Source organism: Microtus oregoni, unplaced genomic scaffold (genome assembly GCF_018167655.1).
Source record: "Microtus oregoni isolate MIOR12 unplaced genomic scaffold, Mior012 000011F_ref0000422, whole genome shotgun sequence".
In the NCBI taxonomy this organism is placed as follows: Eukaryota; Metazoa; Chordata; class Mammalia; order Rodentia; family Cricetidae; genus Microtus; species Microtus oregoni.
Genome location: NW_024543070.1, coordinates 19360448 through 19376802, shown reverse-complemented (window position 1 = coordinate 19376802; position 16355 = coordinate 19360448). Strand labels below are relative to the sequence as shown.

Genomic DNA, 16355 nt, shown 5'->3' with positions numbered 1-16355 from the left:
GCTGAGACTCCAATTTACAGAAGAGATAGGAACCTGTATGGTGGTTTGACTCCCCCCCCCCCTCACACACCACCTATATCAACATTCAGTTCTTGAAAAAGGACTTAAAACTTTGGCTGAGGTGGGAGATGGTGGTGGTAGTGGAGACTTAATAAAAAGGTGGTTTCCAGTTCCTGAAGAGGAAATACAGTACTGTCGACATCGGTTCCTCATATGCCAGCTTCCTCCCTCTCTGTCTTAAGTGGTTCAGCCATAACCACCGTGCTCCCCCTCCATACATACACACACACACACACACACACACCCTGCAACTGAACCACCTATGATGTCATAATCACAATCCCATTACCTCATCCTGCTGGGGGGGGGGGGCGGGATGAGGCGGATAGGGAAGGGAGGGAGTGAACAGCCTCGGGGCCGCCTCAGCTTTACAAAGTATTTTGGGGGAGGACAAATTATAGAATAAGACACAGCCCCACAACCGTTATAAATCCCAGATTTATAAAGGTTCCAGCAGATCCGCAGCTAGAAGAGGGGCTCCAGGGGCTCAGAGCAGGCCCTGATCGGCGCTTGGACTACATTTCCCGGCAGCCTTCACACCAAGGATCGGTCCTTTGCCAGGGGGAAGGGGGGGATGCTTACAGAAAGGTGGCTGTTTCGGAAGGGACAGAAGACCAGGTGAGAAGGCTATGTCTAATACTGTTTCGGGGTCTGAGTTAAGTAAGACAGTTCAGTTGGGAAGATGAAGAAATGGAAGGAGTGGACAGTGGCTTTGTTTACCTTTATCCGACATGGCTACCCCTACGGGCTTCAGGATATGCTTCCAACTGGGCCCGTCCACTTTCTGCAATATTTTGGAGGGGGTGATTCGTTAGTGAGGAGACCTTCGAGTCCCCAAATCACAGCTCTAGGCTCCTTTCCGACGGCACTATTCTGGAAAGGCTTAAGGGAGAAACCACTTAGGGCTCGGGCCTCTTCGGGCGGTACCGGGAGAGTCTGCGAACAGGAGCGATCCTCCCACTCTCCTCAAGGGCCCGTTGGTTCGTGCTAGCGCCTTTTAAGGGCACCGTGGGGCGAACGGAGCGCTCAGAGCTGCTCCGGCCGCGGCCCTGGGAGCTGGAGGAGCCGCGGTAGGTAGCGGAGGGCAGGTGGTGCTGGGGCCTCGGGGCGGGCACCGCGACCGTCCCTCCCTCTCTCCCCTCCCCCAGTCCAGCCGCTTGTGCGGCTGAGCCTCGCAGGGCCGCCTCGGCGGGAGAGCACGGGACCCGGTGGGGGAGGGGGTGGCGGAGTGCATGTCCCAGACCCTCCCCATCCTCTGCGTCCTGAGTTCGCTTCCCGCGGTCAGATGGGGAACCCGACTGGAAAAAGGAGAGCGACAGGCCCCCTGAGCAAACCCTGGAGTGCCCCCCCCACCCCGGGAGCCAGTAGATGCCCCATGCCCCACCCCGCGGGGACAGGCAGGGCAACTGAGGGAGAGGTTGAAGATTAGAGGGAGCCTAGCCGTTTGCTCTTTCGTCGTGGTGGGGGGATGGGTGCACCCCACTTGTCACCCCTATCTTCCCCAGAGCCATATGGAAGAAGAGCAGTCTGATACCCATTTACCTTTTCCTGCACCTCCCCGCCTCGCTTATGTTTTCCTTCAGTTTCTCCCAGAGGTTTGGGACTGGGACCTGGGGGGGGGGGGGATGCCCCCCCCCCAGGGAATTTATGACTTTCTTTTCCCCTGGCCTGACTGCTAGCTTGTCCAGGTTTCAGCACAACCTCAGTATCCCTGAAACGCAAGTGTCAGGGGTTACTTCCTTCCAATAGGGGAGGAGGGTCAGTCGTTATCTTAGGGGGCTTGTGGTGCCGGGAGATCCTGGGTTGAGAGTTAGGCCTGGTGGGGTTGCTGGGAGGGCCGTGCGGCCTGCTGCTCAGTGAAGGGCTGAGCCTTGTGCCAGTAATGTTAAGCTGAGAAGTTTTAACTTGTTTAGTGGATGTCGAGGGCTGTCTACCCTTCAGATCTACAAAATGGAAGGGGAAGGAAGGCTGCCAGAGAGGCCTTCTCACACTTTTTTTAATGTCTGCTTGAGAACGAGAAGGCCCCTTGCAGAGCTGGTTTGCCTTCTTTTGTGTCCTGGTTTGATTCCTTATGGCTTCCGTTCTGTTCCCCCTCTCAGCCTGGCCTGTTTTAGGAAACTCGGGCTCAGAGTATCATTTGCGTGGTGGTAGTTGCATTGTTCCAATTACCGCTGTGTGTGGCCACATCCCAACAATTAAAATGCAGAAAAATAGAAAATCACTCTCTTCAGCTGCTTCTAGAGAGGGCTGGGAGTTTGCTGCTTGTCCAAATGCCTCATGAAAAGCTTCAAAGGTTTCTCACTCCCTGCTCCTTATGTCTGGTCAGCCTGGGGTCTCTAGGGTAAAAGTCTCCACTTAGGTTGCCTTGTTGATTTTTGAGGGCAGAACTAAGAAAATAGGAGCAGAAGTAATTCCGGCTTTGGCGTCTCCCACCAGAACACAGGGGAAGCAGCTGAAGCAGTTCGCAGGAAGCTGGAACTTTGTTCAGAGTGGTAGTACTAATTATGTGTGGAAATGATAGTTAACTAGAGCGGTGATTGACTTCTGCACCTCTCTTCCAAAGACCTCCAAATACATCCTAGGGTGCTTTGCATTCTTTTTTTGCCTTTCTCTGAGGTGACACCCTCTTTTTTTGTAGGGGTGGTGTCCCCCACCCCCAAGGTCACAGGAGGAAGAGCCCGACCCCTTAGGCTCTTCCCTGGTGAACAAGAGAGGGAGGATGGCGTCCAGCCAGAGATAGACCCTGTACTTTCTTCACCTTAATGATATCACCACTTTGGGCACGCCAAGGCTTTTGAGGAGCAGCAAACAAATAGGAGCGATAAGAAACAAGAGCCTATGTGAACTTCTACCTTTTATAGGCCATTTGTTAAGGTATTGTACAGTTCGATATTTCATGTAGCCTCGTTCCTGTGATAGAATAAGATTGTTAGACCCATCTTGCATATGGGTAAGCAGGACTGTTACGTGGTCAGCCAAAACTGAGCAAATTGAATTAAGACTTGGTGGTGGTGGCGGCAGCTTTTTCTCTTTGTGTTGTAGACAGTTTTGTAGCCCAGGCTTGCCTTGGTGAGCTCTCGTGTTTCTGCTTTCACCTCCCAAGTGCTGGGATCCCGGGTGTGTGCTCAGGACTTAGATTTCTTGGTTAATTGTTCTCTGTACTAGTTAATCCTCCGCGTACTCTGGTCTGCATGTTGGTTAGTTATGGAAGAGGTAGAAGAAAAGATGTTGTTGACCTCCCTCTGAGCAAGCCAAGGCTGCTCAGGTAGTAATGTGTGGGATTTTGAAGCTTGCTCTTTGATTAAAAAAAAAAAAAAATAGTTTGCTTCAGTCATAAGGAAGATTCTTGGTTAGCTATATTCATGGCCTTTGAGTGGGATCATGAAAAAACTTGGCTGAATGAAGTCATGGAGTTGTTTTTAATATCTGAACAGTTGAAATGTAATCGGAACCACCCTGACCATTCCTTCTCACTGTGTAAGAGAATACCCACAATATCTGCTGGGGAATAAAGATGGATCAGCTATTTAGGCCATAGGAGGATTCAAAATCGTATTCTGATCTGAAGCAGAAGGCCATGCCTTGCTCCTCTCCCTGCACTGTGCCCCGGTGGTTTAGGAGAAGGGTTCCTTTCTTGGCTTCTGGCTGTAAGATAAAGAGAATATTGTGCTGATTCTGTATGGAAATAACCACTTGGGCATCTTTCTCATTTGAGCTGTTTCTTTAGTGGTGCTGATATTCTAGGTAGACAAAACAGAGCATAAGCCAAGTTAGGAACAGTAAATAGGCTTCAGTTTGCCCTCTCCAGTTTATTTTACTGGATATCTAGAGTGCCTAGTTCAGTGTGTTTCTGAGGCTTCTTTTAGGCTTGCTGGGAGAGGACTATGATCAATTAATGATGTCTGCCAGAGGCCTGGCATGGGGATGCTGTGGTATGTGTACCATGCATTCCCCATCTCTGCATCAGGAGCATCTCTAATGTTACTTGGGGCCGATCCCTCTGTAATTGGCAGACTCAGCAGGCATGACTGGAGAGGGAAGTCCCAATGGTGCTAGCACGGTGCTGCAGTGGCAGAAGTCGGCTCACGAGTGAGACCTGGAAGAAAGACATAGAAGACATCCATCACTTGCTCCGAAGTGTGCAAGTCAAATCCTGGACAAAACATGATAACCCTGATCACTGAGCAGCTACAGAAGCAGACCCTGGATGAGCTGAAATGCACGCGCTTCAGCATCAGTCTGGTAAAAGACCAGTGTTTCCACTTCTTCATGATCTAGCCCCTTTCCTGGAGGCTGTTTGTTGCTACGACTTTACCCTTGTTCTGTGTTGTATGAAACATACTTATACTGGAAAAGCCCACTAACGGCTCAACCCAGCCCAAGAGGAAGGGGGCAGGGACGCTAAAACTTGGGTGAAAAGGGCTTTGTAATGTTTGAAGGTGTGGATTGTTTCTCACAATAGGAAGAGAACAACACAGGAGTCTCTAATATGCTGGTAGCTCATGAGCTATAGGAAGAATATAAGAGGTCTCTCTAGAAATGTCCTTGTCCTGAACCCAAATAATGATGGATAATCTCTCTCTTAGCCTTTGCCTGATCATGCAGACATATCCAACTGTGGGAACCCTTTCCAGCTTGTGTCTGGTAAGGAATCTGTGGTTTATATATATGTGTGTTTGTTTGTGCTTCTGTCCACACATTTCTTTGATTAATTTTTAGTGACCAGAGATGGTTAGCCTACCTCTAGTTTTTGTGGTAGCCTAATTGTTTTGTTTTGAGACAGGGTCTTACTCTGTAGACCAGGCTAGCCTTGAAGCCATGGAGATCTCCTGCTTTTGCCTCAAGTAATAAAGTATTAGTGTAAGAGACGTTCTGCCACCACCCCAACTTGGTTTTTTGTTTTTTTATTTTTGTTTTCATTTGTGTTTGATTCTTTATTTTCATTTTGTTAGTTTCTTTGTTTTTATTTTTCCTGAAACCGGCTCTCTGTGTAGCTCCGGCTGCCCTGGAACTTACTCTGTGGATCAGGCTGGCCTGGAACTCAGAGTTCCACCTTCCTCTGCCTACCAGCTTGTTTTTTGTTTTTGTCAAGGCCACCTTCTAAGAGTGCTACTTATCTCTATTTTACTGTTGTGTTTAGATTTGAGGCAGGATCTTCTAGTCCAGGCTGACCTAGAGCTCTTAACAGTCTTGCTTTTGAGTGCTGGGTTACAGGTGTGAGCCTCAATCAGTATAACTTTCCTAATGTAATTGCTTTGAAGAGGTAATACATTTATGTAGTTTAAAAATAGCAAAAATATTACGTTGATAGAAGTCATTGTCTCCTGTTTCCAATCCATTTAGCTCCTAGTTAGCTCCTAGTTCCTCTCTAAAAGTAACTTCTGTAAGCCGTGCTCAGTGACAGGGCATTCGGCCAGTGTATGTGCGGCTCTTCCTTTGTTAAGAACTATATATGGAATGGAGAGGCAACTCCTACACTAGGTTTTATTTGTCATTTTTTTACATTTATTTTATAAAGTTTATGCTACAGTGTGTGGAGGTCAGAGGACACTTTATAGGAAATCAGTTCTCACCCACCACATGGCCTGAAGCATCTTTACCCTTTGAGCCATTTTGTTGACCTATAAATTTCTTGTTCTCTTTTTTACATTGGGGAAGGGGACGGATGGGCTGTGCATGCATGAATGTCGGGTACATGTGTGGAGGTGAGGGACATGCCTCAGGAGTTGGGTTTCTCTTTCTACCATGTCGCTTCTAGGGATCAGGGATCCATCTCAAGTCAACAAGCTTGACAGCAGCTATCTTTATCTGTTGAGCTTTCTTGCTTGGGCTTTGTTAACTAGTTTCTTGTACACATATCCAACTAGAATTTTTTTTTTCCTTTTTTGGTAGTACATGGGATTGAACCTCATGCTAAGACATGCTAAGCAAGCACTCTGTACAGGACTGTGTGGGTGGAGTTTTTCTGTCCCACCAACCTGCCCCCAAATAACCATACAGAAACTTATTAAGTATAAATGGTTGGCCAATAGCTTAGGCTTATTACTAACTAGCTCTTACAACTTAACCCATATTTCTTATTTACACTGTACAATGTGGCAGTACCTTTTTTCAGCATGGCATGTTCATTTCCTGCTTCCTCAGCTCTCCATGGCAACTCTTTGACTCTGCTCTTCTTCCCAGCATCCTCTCAGTTTGGCTGTCCCACCTAACCTCTTCCTGCCTAGCTAGCCATTGGCCAGTCAGCTATTTATTAACAATGAGAGCAGCACACCTTCACAGAGTACAGGATTATTCCACAGCAGGACTGCATCTCCAGCTCAGTTTTGTCTTGATCTTGCTCTGTAGTTGAGGCTGATGTTGATTCCTGATTCTCTGCTCCCACTTCCTGAGTTCTGGGATTACAGGTGTGTGCCTCTAGGCCCAGCTCACTTTTTTATCTTGAGAGAGGGCATTTCTAAATGTCACAGGCTGACTTTTACTTTATAACCTCCTGCCTCAGCCTCTGGGATTACAGGTCTGTGCCACCAGGCCTAACTCATAATGTCTAATTTTTAAAATTGTACTTACGGAGGGGCAGGGTATGTGTACCATGGCCTGTAGAGCTGAGTTGGTTCTCTGCTACTGTGTAGATCTCAGGGATGACTCAGGTCATCAGGCTTGCTAGCAAATACCTTTATTCTCTGAGTCCTCTCGCAGCACCGAGATATCTGTATGCAAGTAGAGGCCAATATAAGTCTATTTGCTTTATTGTTTTTTGGCACAGAGTTTCTGCTAGTCCACGCTTCATTATAGCTTAGTGCAGCTGAGTACCTTTCCCTGTCTGCGCTGAGTGTTTTCCTGTTTTATGTAGTTGTACGTTACTGCACTGCATGGATCTGCGTTCACTTACCGACTCCCTGTTGATGGAGATTTGGACATTTGCAGTCTTCTACTTTTGGGGCGTTTGTGCATGTATTGTATATGCATGTATGCATGTATGGATACTAAACGTGTACTGAAGCCCGAGGAGGGTGTCAGGTGTTGTGTTCTCTCCCTCTGCCTCACTCCTTTGAGACAGTCTTTCATTTGGAGAGGTAGGCTTGCAGTCAGCAAGCCTCAATGATCCTCCTGTCTCCACCCTACAGACTCAGGGGTGGATCCCTGGCTATTTGTGCTAGGATCTAAACTCTAGGGCTCATGTTTACACAGCAAGTGTTCTCACCTACTAGCTACCTCTCCAGACTCATTTTCTATTCTTTACAGAGAACTGTAGTGAATAGCTTTGCCCCAGGTCATGTTTGATATGTAAAAATACATCTGAGATGTAAATTCCTAGCGTAGGATTAATCTAAGGGCCTGTGATCGTGAGCATAGCTAAGACAGCCAGGAGCTCCCTAACCCGTGTTGCTGGGCTGCTACACATTTCCTGTTCTGGGGGACCTGGCAAGCAGCTACATCCATTTTCTTTCTCTTCCTTAAGCACTTGTTGAAAGCAAGTTATTATACCATAAGGATCCACTATTCCTGCCCTATGAAGTTCAGTAAGATGAAGAACTGTTGACCAAATACTTGCTGTCATCAAGTCTGATTTTATGTACTTTGATTTGTGCCTTTTCTAGAGAATTCTTGAGAAAACTTGGAATAGGTCCATTGTCCTGTAGTGAGCTATTTCCCCCAAATGTGTCTTACATGGGGAGGTAGAAGAAGGAGAATAAAGGTTATATAGCAAGTTTGAGGCCAGTTTGGATTACACGAGACCTTGTCTCCAAAAAAGTCACAATTTGGGGGCTGGAAAGATGGTATAAAGTGCTTGCATTATAAACTTGTTAGGGTTCCCAGCATTCACATAAAACCAGGAGTGGTAGCAGAGTCTAATTCCAGTGTCTAGAGACTGAGAGACAGTTGGCCAGCCAGCCTGTCCAAATTGAGGAGTGACCAGTTCAGTGAGGGTCCCTACCTCGGGGGGGGGGGGCAGGTAGGGTAGGGTGTCCTAAAGTTCTTGATGACCTGAGTTCCATCCATAGGACCCACATGATTGAAGGAGAGAGTGGCTTCCCCAAGTGTCCTCTGACCTGCACACACATGATTGTGGTGTTGGGGCACACATACCCACACACATAAATAAATGTAATTTAAAAATAAAATGCGGTAGAGTGCTGTTGAGCAAGGCATCAGATGTTGACCTCTGAGATCAGTCCATACATACCCATGTGAACATGAACGTGTACACAAACATGAACGTGTGCACACACATACACTCCGTACGTTACGGTTTTTATTGGAGTGTAGCAAGTGAGGATCATTCTTTTAGCTCATTTCCTTTTCTTTCAGTTCTCTTATCTTTACTTCTGTAGCCCAGGTTGGCCTCAAATTCAACATTGTAGTTATTGATTACTGCGAACTCATTTCCTGCCTGCATTTTCAGAATTCTTGGAGTATGGGCTTGAGCCATTATACCCACTTGGTCCTTCAATCTATTTGTCTTTAAAAGGCTTGGAGCTGGCCAGGCGGTGGTGGCGCACGCCTTTAATCCCAGCACTCGGGAGGCAGAGGCAGGCAGATCTCTGTGAGTTCGAGACCAGCCTGGTCTACAGAGCTAGTTCCAGGACAGGTTCCAAAGCAACAAAGAAACCGTCTCGAAAAACCAAAAAAAAAACATTAAAAGGCTTGGAGCTGGGCATAGTGGCACACACCTTTAATCCCAGCGCTTGGGAGGCAGATATAGGTAGATTCTGTGAGTTTGCGGCCAGCTTGATCTAGACATAGCAAGTTTCAGACCAGCCAGGGAAATATAGTGAGACCTAGGCTCAAAAACATTTTTTTTTCTCAAACATTTATTATGAAGGCCTAAGGGGAAGAGAACTAGAGTATATACACAAACAAACATAAAAGAACAAAAGTAACACAAGATTCTCTAGCACGTTCTGCCATCAGACCCACCAACATCTCACTTAGGATGAAAGTGAGTTCGAGGTCAGCCTGGTCTACAAAGTGACAGCCAGAGCTACAAAGAGAAACCCTGTCTTGAAAAACCAAAAAACAACAAGAAAGTGATTGCTTAGCCACTTGATTACTTCTTCCAGACAGTACTGCTTTGCTTGGTCCTGGAGAACATAAGGAAGGAACAAGGCCAGAGAAAGTGAATATAGGCCTGGTTTTCAGAACCAGACTGGGCACAGGGAAGGTTGGGCCGTAGATAGGATTGGTCTGGGAGATTGGGGTGAGTAGGGCATACACACACAGACATACAGGTTTCTTTTGACAATTGCGCATTCGAGAGGAAGTGAAAGACGGTGTGTAAACGTTCTTAGGATAAAGGTAGCATAGTATAGTACAGTTGGAATCCTGTTTTCTTCACTGATAGCAGGTTAACTGCTGTCACCTTGAAAAAGGGTAATCATAGTACCTCCTTCATGAAGATTTTTGTGAAACTACATGAAGTATTCTCTGCATTATATGATGTTAGTTATTAATCCTTTTTATGATGAATGCCTTTCAGAAGGTGCTTCCTGGAGGGGCCTGCCCCACTGTTCCTGTGCGGAATTCCAGGACAGCCTCAACTTCAGCTACCATCCCTCAGGCCTAAGCCTGCACCTCAGACCACCCAGTCGGGAGAATTCTCCACAAGAGCAGCCCCTCTCCCAAGTACTAAGCCCTGAACCCCCAGACCCAGAGAAGCTTCCTGTGCCCCCTGCTCCTCCATCCAAGAGGCACTGCCGCTCACTCTCGGTGCCTGTGGACCTGTCTCGCTGGCAGCCAGTCTGGCGGCCCGCCCCCTCCAAGCTGTGGACTCCCATCAAGCACCGGGGCAGTGCTGGAGGGGGTGGGCCGCAGGTGCCTCACCAGAGCCCCCCAAAGCGGGTCTCCAGCCTCAGGTTCCTCCAAGCTCCCAGTGCCTCTTCTCAATGTGCCCCAGCCCACAGACCCTACAGCCCTCCTTTCTTCAGCCTGGCTCTGGCCCAAGATTCCTCTCAACCCTGTGCCACCTCCCCTCAGAATGGTTCTTGGGAGAGTGATGCTGAGTCCCTGTCACCCTGCCCACCCCAGCGCCGCTTCTCCCTGTCACCCAGCCTGGGCCCACAGGCAAGCCGCTTTCTGCCCTCTGCCCGGAGCTCCCCTGCATCTTCCCCAGAGCTACCCTGGAGACCTCGAGGTCTCCGCAACCTTCCCCGAAGCCGCTCGCAGCCTTGTGACCTGGATGCCCGCAAAACTGGCATCAAGCGGCGGCACGAAGAGGACTCCCGGCGCCTGAGGCCTTCCTTGGACTTTGACAAGATGAATCAGGTGGGACTGGTAAGCCGGAAGAGCAGAGATGAGTGGGAAGACGGCTGAAACATCTAGCTCCGCCTTTTTTGCAGGCATCTCTGAGAACTCTTCTCTGGAGTTTGTTCTGGGAAGACCTTTCTGGCTTGCCTGGAACTATTTGAGTTTTAACCTTTAAAGTTTCCAGCCCTGTCAGATTAGTCCTTGGTATTTGAAGAAACTAGGCTGAGACATTAAACCTTGTCCTGCCAGAGGCACTATTCCTCTCAGAGAACTCCTAAGTCACGAAAGCCCTGTCATTGGCGCTGAGGCCTTGTGCTCAGGGTGGGCTTTGCTCTCTGCCCTCACTGCCCCGTGGGCCTTCGGAGGCCGAAACAAGTTTAGCAGGCACTTTTCTAAAGTCCTAGCCTGAGAGCAGTTGCTGGAGATGTACTTGTCCACTTTTTCCAGATTTTTCTTGGTCACAGGACTCTGAGAATTTGTTCCTTTAGTCTTCCATTCAGGAAGCGTTCATGGCAAAATCTATGTACTCGATTCTGCTTAGGCACAGGCAGACAAGAGTGGCCAAATAAGCAGATGGTGTTGCTGGCTGCATGGAGCTTGTAAAAGCTTATAAATGAGCTGGGTTTTTTTTGTTTGTTTGTTTTATTTTGTTTGTTTTTTAAGATAAAGTTTTTCTGTTTATCCCAGGTTGGGTTCAGCTCGCTGAGCTATGAGATTTTAGATACCACCATGCCCCATCATAACTCATTGCTTCTATTCTGTGGTACTTGTGAGTGAACCTGTGTCCCTGTGTTTAATAGTCAACCCCCAGGCTTCTATGCTTTGCTGTGGTTTTGGTTTGCTTTGGTTTTTTGAGATAGGCCATTACTGTAATCCAGAACCCACTATGTAGACCAGGCCTGCCTTGGACTCTCAGAGATCTGCCTCCCAAGTAATAGATTAAAGGGGGAAACTGGAGTTCTCTCCTCAGAGAATTTACATGTGTACTAAATGCTCCAAATTTTATGATTTGGAACCTCGCTCTAAAGCCTAGAATTTTGGCCCTCAAGTGTAACTGAGAGGGATCCTTTAAAATATATTTTTGGAGGGCCAGGAGGGCACATCTACTCCTACAGAGGACCTGAATTTGGTTCCTAGCACCCGTGTCGTGTAACTCCAGTTTCAGGAGATTTGTCGCCCTCTAGTGGCCTCTGCAGGCATTGTTCTGTCTGCTTGGTACGCAGACTTCCATGCAAGCAAAACCCCTATACACATAAAGTAATCAATGGAAAGTTTTTAAATTTTAGGTTACTTATGGGAAATTAATATTTTTGTCTTAACTATGTTATTTGACAGAAACCATACTCAGGAGGTCTCTGTCTCCAAGAAACAGCTCCAGAAGGCAGCAGCATCTCTCCACCATGGTTCATGGCCTGTAGCCCCCCACCTCTCTCTGCTTCCTGCAGTCCTGTTGAGGGTTCATCCCATGTGCTGAGTGAAAGTGAAGAGGAAGAAGAGGGGGCTGTGCGGTGGGGACGGCAGGAACTAAACAAGCGGACACTGTGCCAGCAGGACTTTGGGGACCTGGACCTGAATCTGATTGAGGAAAACTAAAACTGAGAGACTGCTTCCTGGGGCCACACTGACTGACTGTCTAATGGCTACTAACACGTGTGGAGGCTCCAAGGCTGAGGGCCCAGCCTGGGAAAGGGGGTGAGTGAGGGCTCCAACTCAGGGCAGCCCAAGTCTTCTCGCTCCAGCAAGCTCGACCATGCCAAGAAACTGGCCGGGACAAGATAAACGGAGCTGGTGGCGGGAGGGACAGCCCCAGAGCAGACCCTCCCCATGGCGGCCCTGAGTGTGAGTATCCCTGCCACTGAGAGAGCAATGGGCAGGGAAGGAAGGGGTCTGCTGACCCCAGCTCGGGGAATTTCACTAGCCCCTTTGCTTCAAAGGGCACTTGTGTCTTAGAATTTGGCCAGGGTGGGGGCGTTCAGTCAGCCTCCTCGGAGAAATTGTGTGAGTGTGTGTGTGCTTGGGCGTGTACTTGAGGAGGGGTGTGTTTGTGTAGCCTTAGGGAAGGAAGGCAGCTGCTCCTTTAACAGCAGAGCGTCAGCATGCCCCCAGAATCTTGACGTTTTGTTTTGTTTTGTTTTCCTCTTTTTAAATATGACGTTGGGCTTGTTCAAGGTGTCTAGAGAAAAGGGGGCTCTTTTTTTAATTTTTTTAAAATTTTTTTATTTTTTTGGTCTTAACTCTGGAGCCAGGCTTTTAAGTTCATAGCATTACTTGCTCTGCAGATGGCTCTGTTTTGGGATCTAAGAACTGTGACCTCAGCTAATGGTCTTTTCCTCAGTCCCACCCTCACTCACTAGATAAATCTCACAAGAAGGCTTGTAGAAAGGTCACTTTCATTGTGTTCATCGATTACCTAAGCTGCACACAGCCTGCCTCTCTCGTTCTCTGAGTAGGTGCACACATGGGCAGCTGAGGCAGAGCAGAGGGGTTCTTTCTCTTCTTCACCAAGGGGACCCTTTCATGCTCTGATCTTTTAAATCAGAGACAAAGTTGATCCCCAGAATATGTTGAGGCTGACCTGTAGCGGGAGCAGTGACATTTTGTATCCAGAAGTCCTGGAGCCCACCCCAGCACTGCCTTTTGGAAGCTGGCTGTAGGGAAACTTACTCTTGCGAGATGGAGGCCCAGTCTCTTTCTGATCTGCGAGACAGAGGAAGGGCGTTCAGCATTTAATAGTTTGCTTGTCTTCCACTCTTGCCAGGAAATGTTTATTTGCCTCTAATTGGCCCTGAGAGACCACAGAAAGGCTGGGGCTCACCAAGGGATTGGCTGGGGATGTGTAAAGCAAAGACTATGAGAAGCAGCTGGGAGTTTGTTGTTGTTGGATTGAATTTCCTTTCTTGTTTCTTACCCACAACTTCAGCCAGTGCAGCAGGTCCCAATGGCTACAGTAATGGACTTAAAGATTGTAGGTACCGTGGTAGGATTGGCACCAGTGGGCATGTGTATAGAAGCTGCCACGATTGCAATCTGCGAGTCTTTGTTTAGAACACCCTGCATAATGAAATTGAACCTGCCCTTCCCGCTTATTATAGTAAGGGCATTTTTCTGTTCAATTTCCAGGGTGTCTTCAAGGGAGGTAGCCATGTCTTCTTGAGCCTGTGGCCCTCAGAGGTTCTGCTTTTCCAGGACTCCTCCCTGTCTCCTGGCTAGTTACCACATATTACCACTGGGCTCCCAGTCTCTGAGGGCCTAAGAGAGGCTCTCTTGAGAGTCCAGGGAAACAGCCCGGGAGTTACCTATCCTTGGTTTCATCCTTCCCTGGTTCTCCCTCTCTGGTCCATAATTTCCCTGGTGCCAGCTTCTTTTCCACCTGGGGCATCCTCATCCATGGGGTCTCTGCTGCAGATGGCAGTGTCAGCTTCCAATAGGTCACTGGCAATGCCAATGGGGTCTCTGCAAGACCCTAAGTTTAAGTGAAGGCAGTGATTCTGCCTTCATTCTGGTTTTCCCAGAGCCCTTAGGTCACCACCCTTAGGGAAAGGAGGCCTACAGTTGTCATAGTTTAATTCCATTCCTTTAAGTCTGGAATGTTAAACTAAGCAGAACTATCATCTTGCTTCCCAGTTTAAAAGCCTCTGGCCCTGGAACAAGCCTTTTCAAGAAGTGAATCATTTTGCTTTACACAATAGATCTGTTCCGACAGTTCTGTGTAAACCAAATGCTATTTTTTGATGCATTTGGACTGCTGGTCATTTAAAAGCAGCCTATGATTGCTTCTTTTGTAAAGCAAGCAACCTCCCTCTACTTTAGCTGGTTTCGTTATCTGGGTTTTCACATTTGGGCTTTCCCAGAGTGGAGCACACCTCCGGGGCTTGTGGCTGACTAGACGTCTGCATCTGTGCTGCGTGTGTGGTGTGGCTGGCCGGTAGGTGAGTATTATTGCGTGTGTGAGTGAAGCCACTCCCAGGCTGATGCTCTCCTCCTGTGCCCGGTGACTGCCCAGTGGCAGCCCTAGCTGCCCTTCATTCCCACCTGCTGCCAAAGTCCCTGTGCTAATGGGATTATAGAAACAAAAAGTGGAAAAAAATTTTTCGTAAACTTTGTTTTATATTAAAAATTCCATAAGTCTGTGTGTGTTAAAACATGAGGTTCTGCCTCTGTGGCTGTGTTTGAAAAAATAAAGTTTTATTAGAATAATCCATTTTCCCAAGCAACCTCGTGTACTATAGTGTCTTTTTCCCTTACGTGTGCATACACACACACACACACACACACACACACACACACACACACACACAGGGAGAGAGAGAGTAAGAGGAAGAAACTGAACGATGCTTGACTTCCCAATCCTTTTAAGGCATGACCAGCCCCCACAAAAGGACTGTATCTGGTCCCTAGACCCTTCTATGATCAGACCCTGTTGCCTGGAATTCTGTTCACATGGCTTGGTTCCAGTTTTCCTGGTACTTACATGTGTTGTCTGCCATCACTCTCATTTCCAGCTGGTTAAAAGCAAGTACTAATACATTCCAATTCCCTGAGATATGGCTGATGGGCACTTAGACACTTGACTAGGTTAATTCATTGTCTTTGAATGGTGAGAGAACAGAAAAGAATCCCTTCGTAAGTTTTCACGTAATATTCTGGAGAGAGAGATTTAGTCCTCAGAACTCAGATTCCAAGATCTGGGTAACTTTTCCATCTTAAAAATCCTGTTTGCAAAATTATCCTAACAGCAAAGCTCTTTTGTCCTAGAAAAGGACATGTTCCTTAAAATTTCTGTTGTTGGCCGGGCGATGGTGGCGCACGCCTTTAATCCCAGCACTCGGGAGGCAGAGGTGGGCGGATCTCTGTGAGTTCGAGACCAGCCTGGTCTAGAGAGCTAGTTCCAGGACAGGCTCCAAAGCCACAGAGAAACCCTGTCTCGAAAAACCAAAAAAAAAAAAAAAAAAAAAAAAAAAAAAAAAAAAATTTCTGTTGTTGCCTAAAAAAAAAAAAAAAAAAGGTGTTGTTGAAGTCTTTGCTTTTATATTCCACCCTTCTCCTTATGTTAACATTTTTTAATGTGTATGGATGAAATACAGCTACTTTAGCTAAGCAAGGGCCTCTGCCTTTCCTTACCAGGCTGAATGGAGAGTCAAGGTGCTCACCCTATGTCCTGGTTTTCTACTTCAAATCTGTGGGACTCATCTTGGAAACCAATGTTGTGTACAAGACAGGACTGGCCTGGTTACCTGGAGCAGGAATCTAGAGAGTGGGAGTTGCCACCTGCCCTGGAAATAAAGGAGGAGGGGCTTTGGAGATAGACTATGGCAGACACATGGTTAGGGAAATTTCTATTCCTGCTTTTTCTCTCTTCACAACTATCCTGTTGCACTTGCTTGAGCCAGGGCAAAGTTTGAACAACTAAAATGACAATAATCCTTATTTTTGTTTTTTAGTCTTGTAGTTGGTTTATAATTTGTGTGTGTTTGTGTGTGTGCATCTGCTGTGCGGAGGATAAAACCACAAGGGTTGAGTACATGCTAGGTGAATAGTCTCCTGCTCAGCTCTCCCTCAGCTCTATGGAGAGCTGTAAGTTCTGTAAGTTCTCTGAGGCCAAATGTGCTCATCACTTTCATTGCTGAAGTCTCTATAGGAAAGAGGTGTAAATTTTATAAGGGCAGGGGATTGTTTTATTCAGTGTTGTGGCCTCAATACTTGGGAATTTCTTGGCACATGAAAAGGTGCCTGTTTTATTTGTTAGATGAATTTCTCCTTTGCCCATCCCATCCCTGAGCTTAAATATAGTTGTCACAGTGCTGTGCAAAGTCAGCTGTAGACACTGGGGCAGGGATTAAAGGCTCATATGGAAGGAAAACCCTTCAGTAGTTAATTTTGGTAGAAAAGATGCAAGGCAGATAGGTCCTATATGGATTCACCCGTTTTCCTTCTATGAATAATTTATGGGCCATGTGCTCTAAGGACTCAGTCCAGGTCTCTCCACTTTGTTACAGGAGAGAAAAGTTACAAGGAATAGGGGTTGGAACGTACCTGTAACCAGAGAA

At 47.3% G+C, this 16355-nt stretch overlaps 1 protein-coding gene across 3 annotated transcripts; it reads left to right on the top strand.

The window, feature by feature from the left end:
- The first annotated feature begins 539 nt into the window (after positions 1 to 539).
- Positions 540 to 14522, top strand: LOC121453321 (protein FAM53C). Of its 3 annotated transcripts, none has more exons than XM_041659998.1 (5): positions 540 to 678; positions 4074 to 4302; positions 4647 to 4704; positions 9542 to 10335; positions 11644 to 14522. In XM_041659998.1, exons 2-5 carry the CDS (start codon positions 4225 to 4227, stop codon positions 11899 to 11901), a joined length of 1188 nt encoding a protein of 395 aa, XP_041515932.1. In that variant the 5' UTR covers positions 540 to 678; positions 4074 to 4224; the 3' UTR covers positions 11902 to 14522. The 3 variants fall into 3 exon arrangements, with proteins under 3 accessions (XP_041515932.1, XP_041515931.1, XP_041515934.1); XM_041659997.1 differs by lacking the exon at positions 540 to 678 and adding an exon at positions 866 to 1130; XM_041660000.1 differs by lacking the exon at positions 540 to 678 and adding an exon at positions 867 to 1130 and having other exon boundaries at positions 9542 to 10326.
- Positions 14523 to 16355: the final 1833 nt, after the last annotated feature.

Bases quoted from the DNA above. Each gene is read 5' to 3' on its own strand.
- LOC121453321 (XM_041659998.1), top strand. From the start codon at position 4,225: ATGATAACCCTGATCACTGAGCAGCTACAGAAGCAGACCCTGGATGAG. The intron at 4,303-4,646 runs GTAAAAGACCAG...TCTCTCTCTTAG, and splicing joins CGCGCTTCAGCATCAGTCTG to CCTTTGCCTGATCATGCAGA. The intron at 10,336-11,643 runs GTAAGCCGGAAG...GTTATTTGACAG, and splicing joins AGATGAATCAGGTGGGACTG to AAACCATACTCAGGAGGTCT.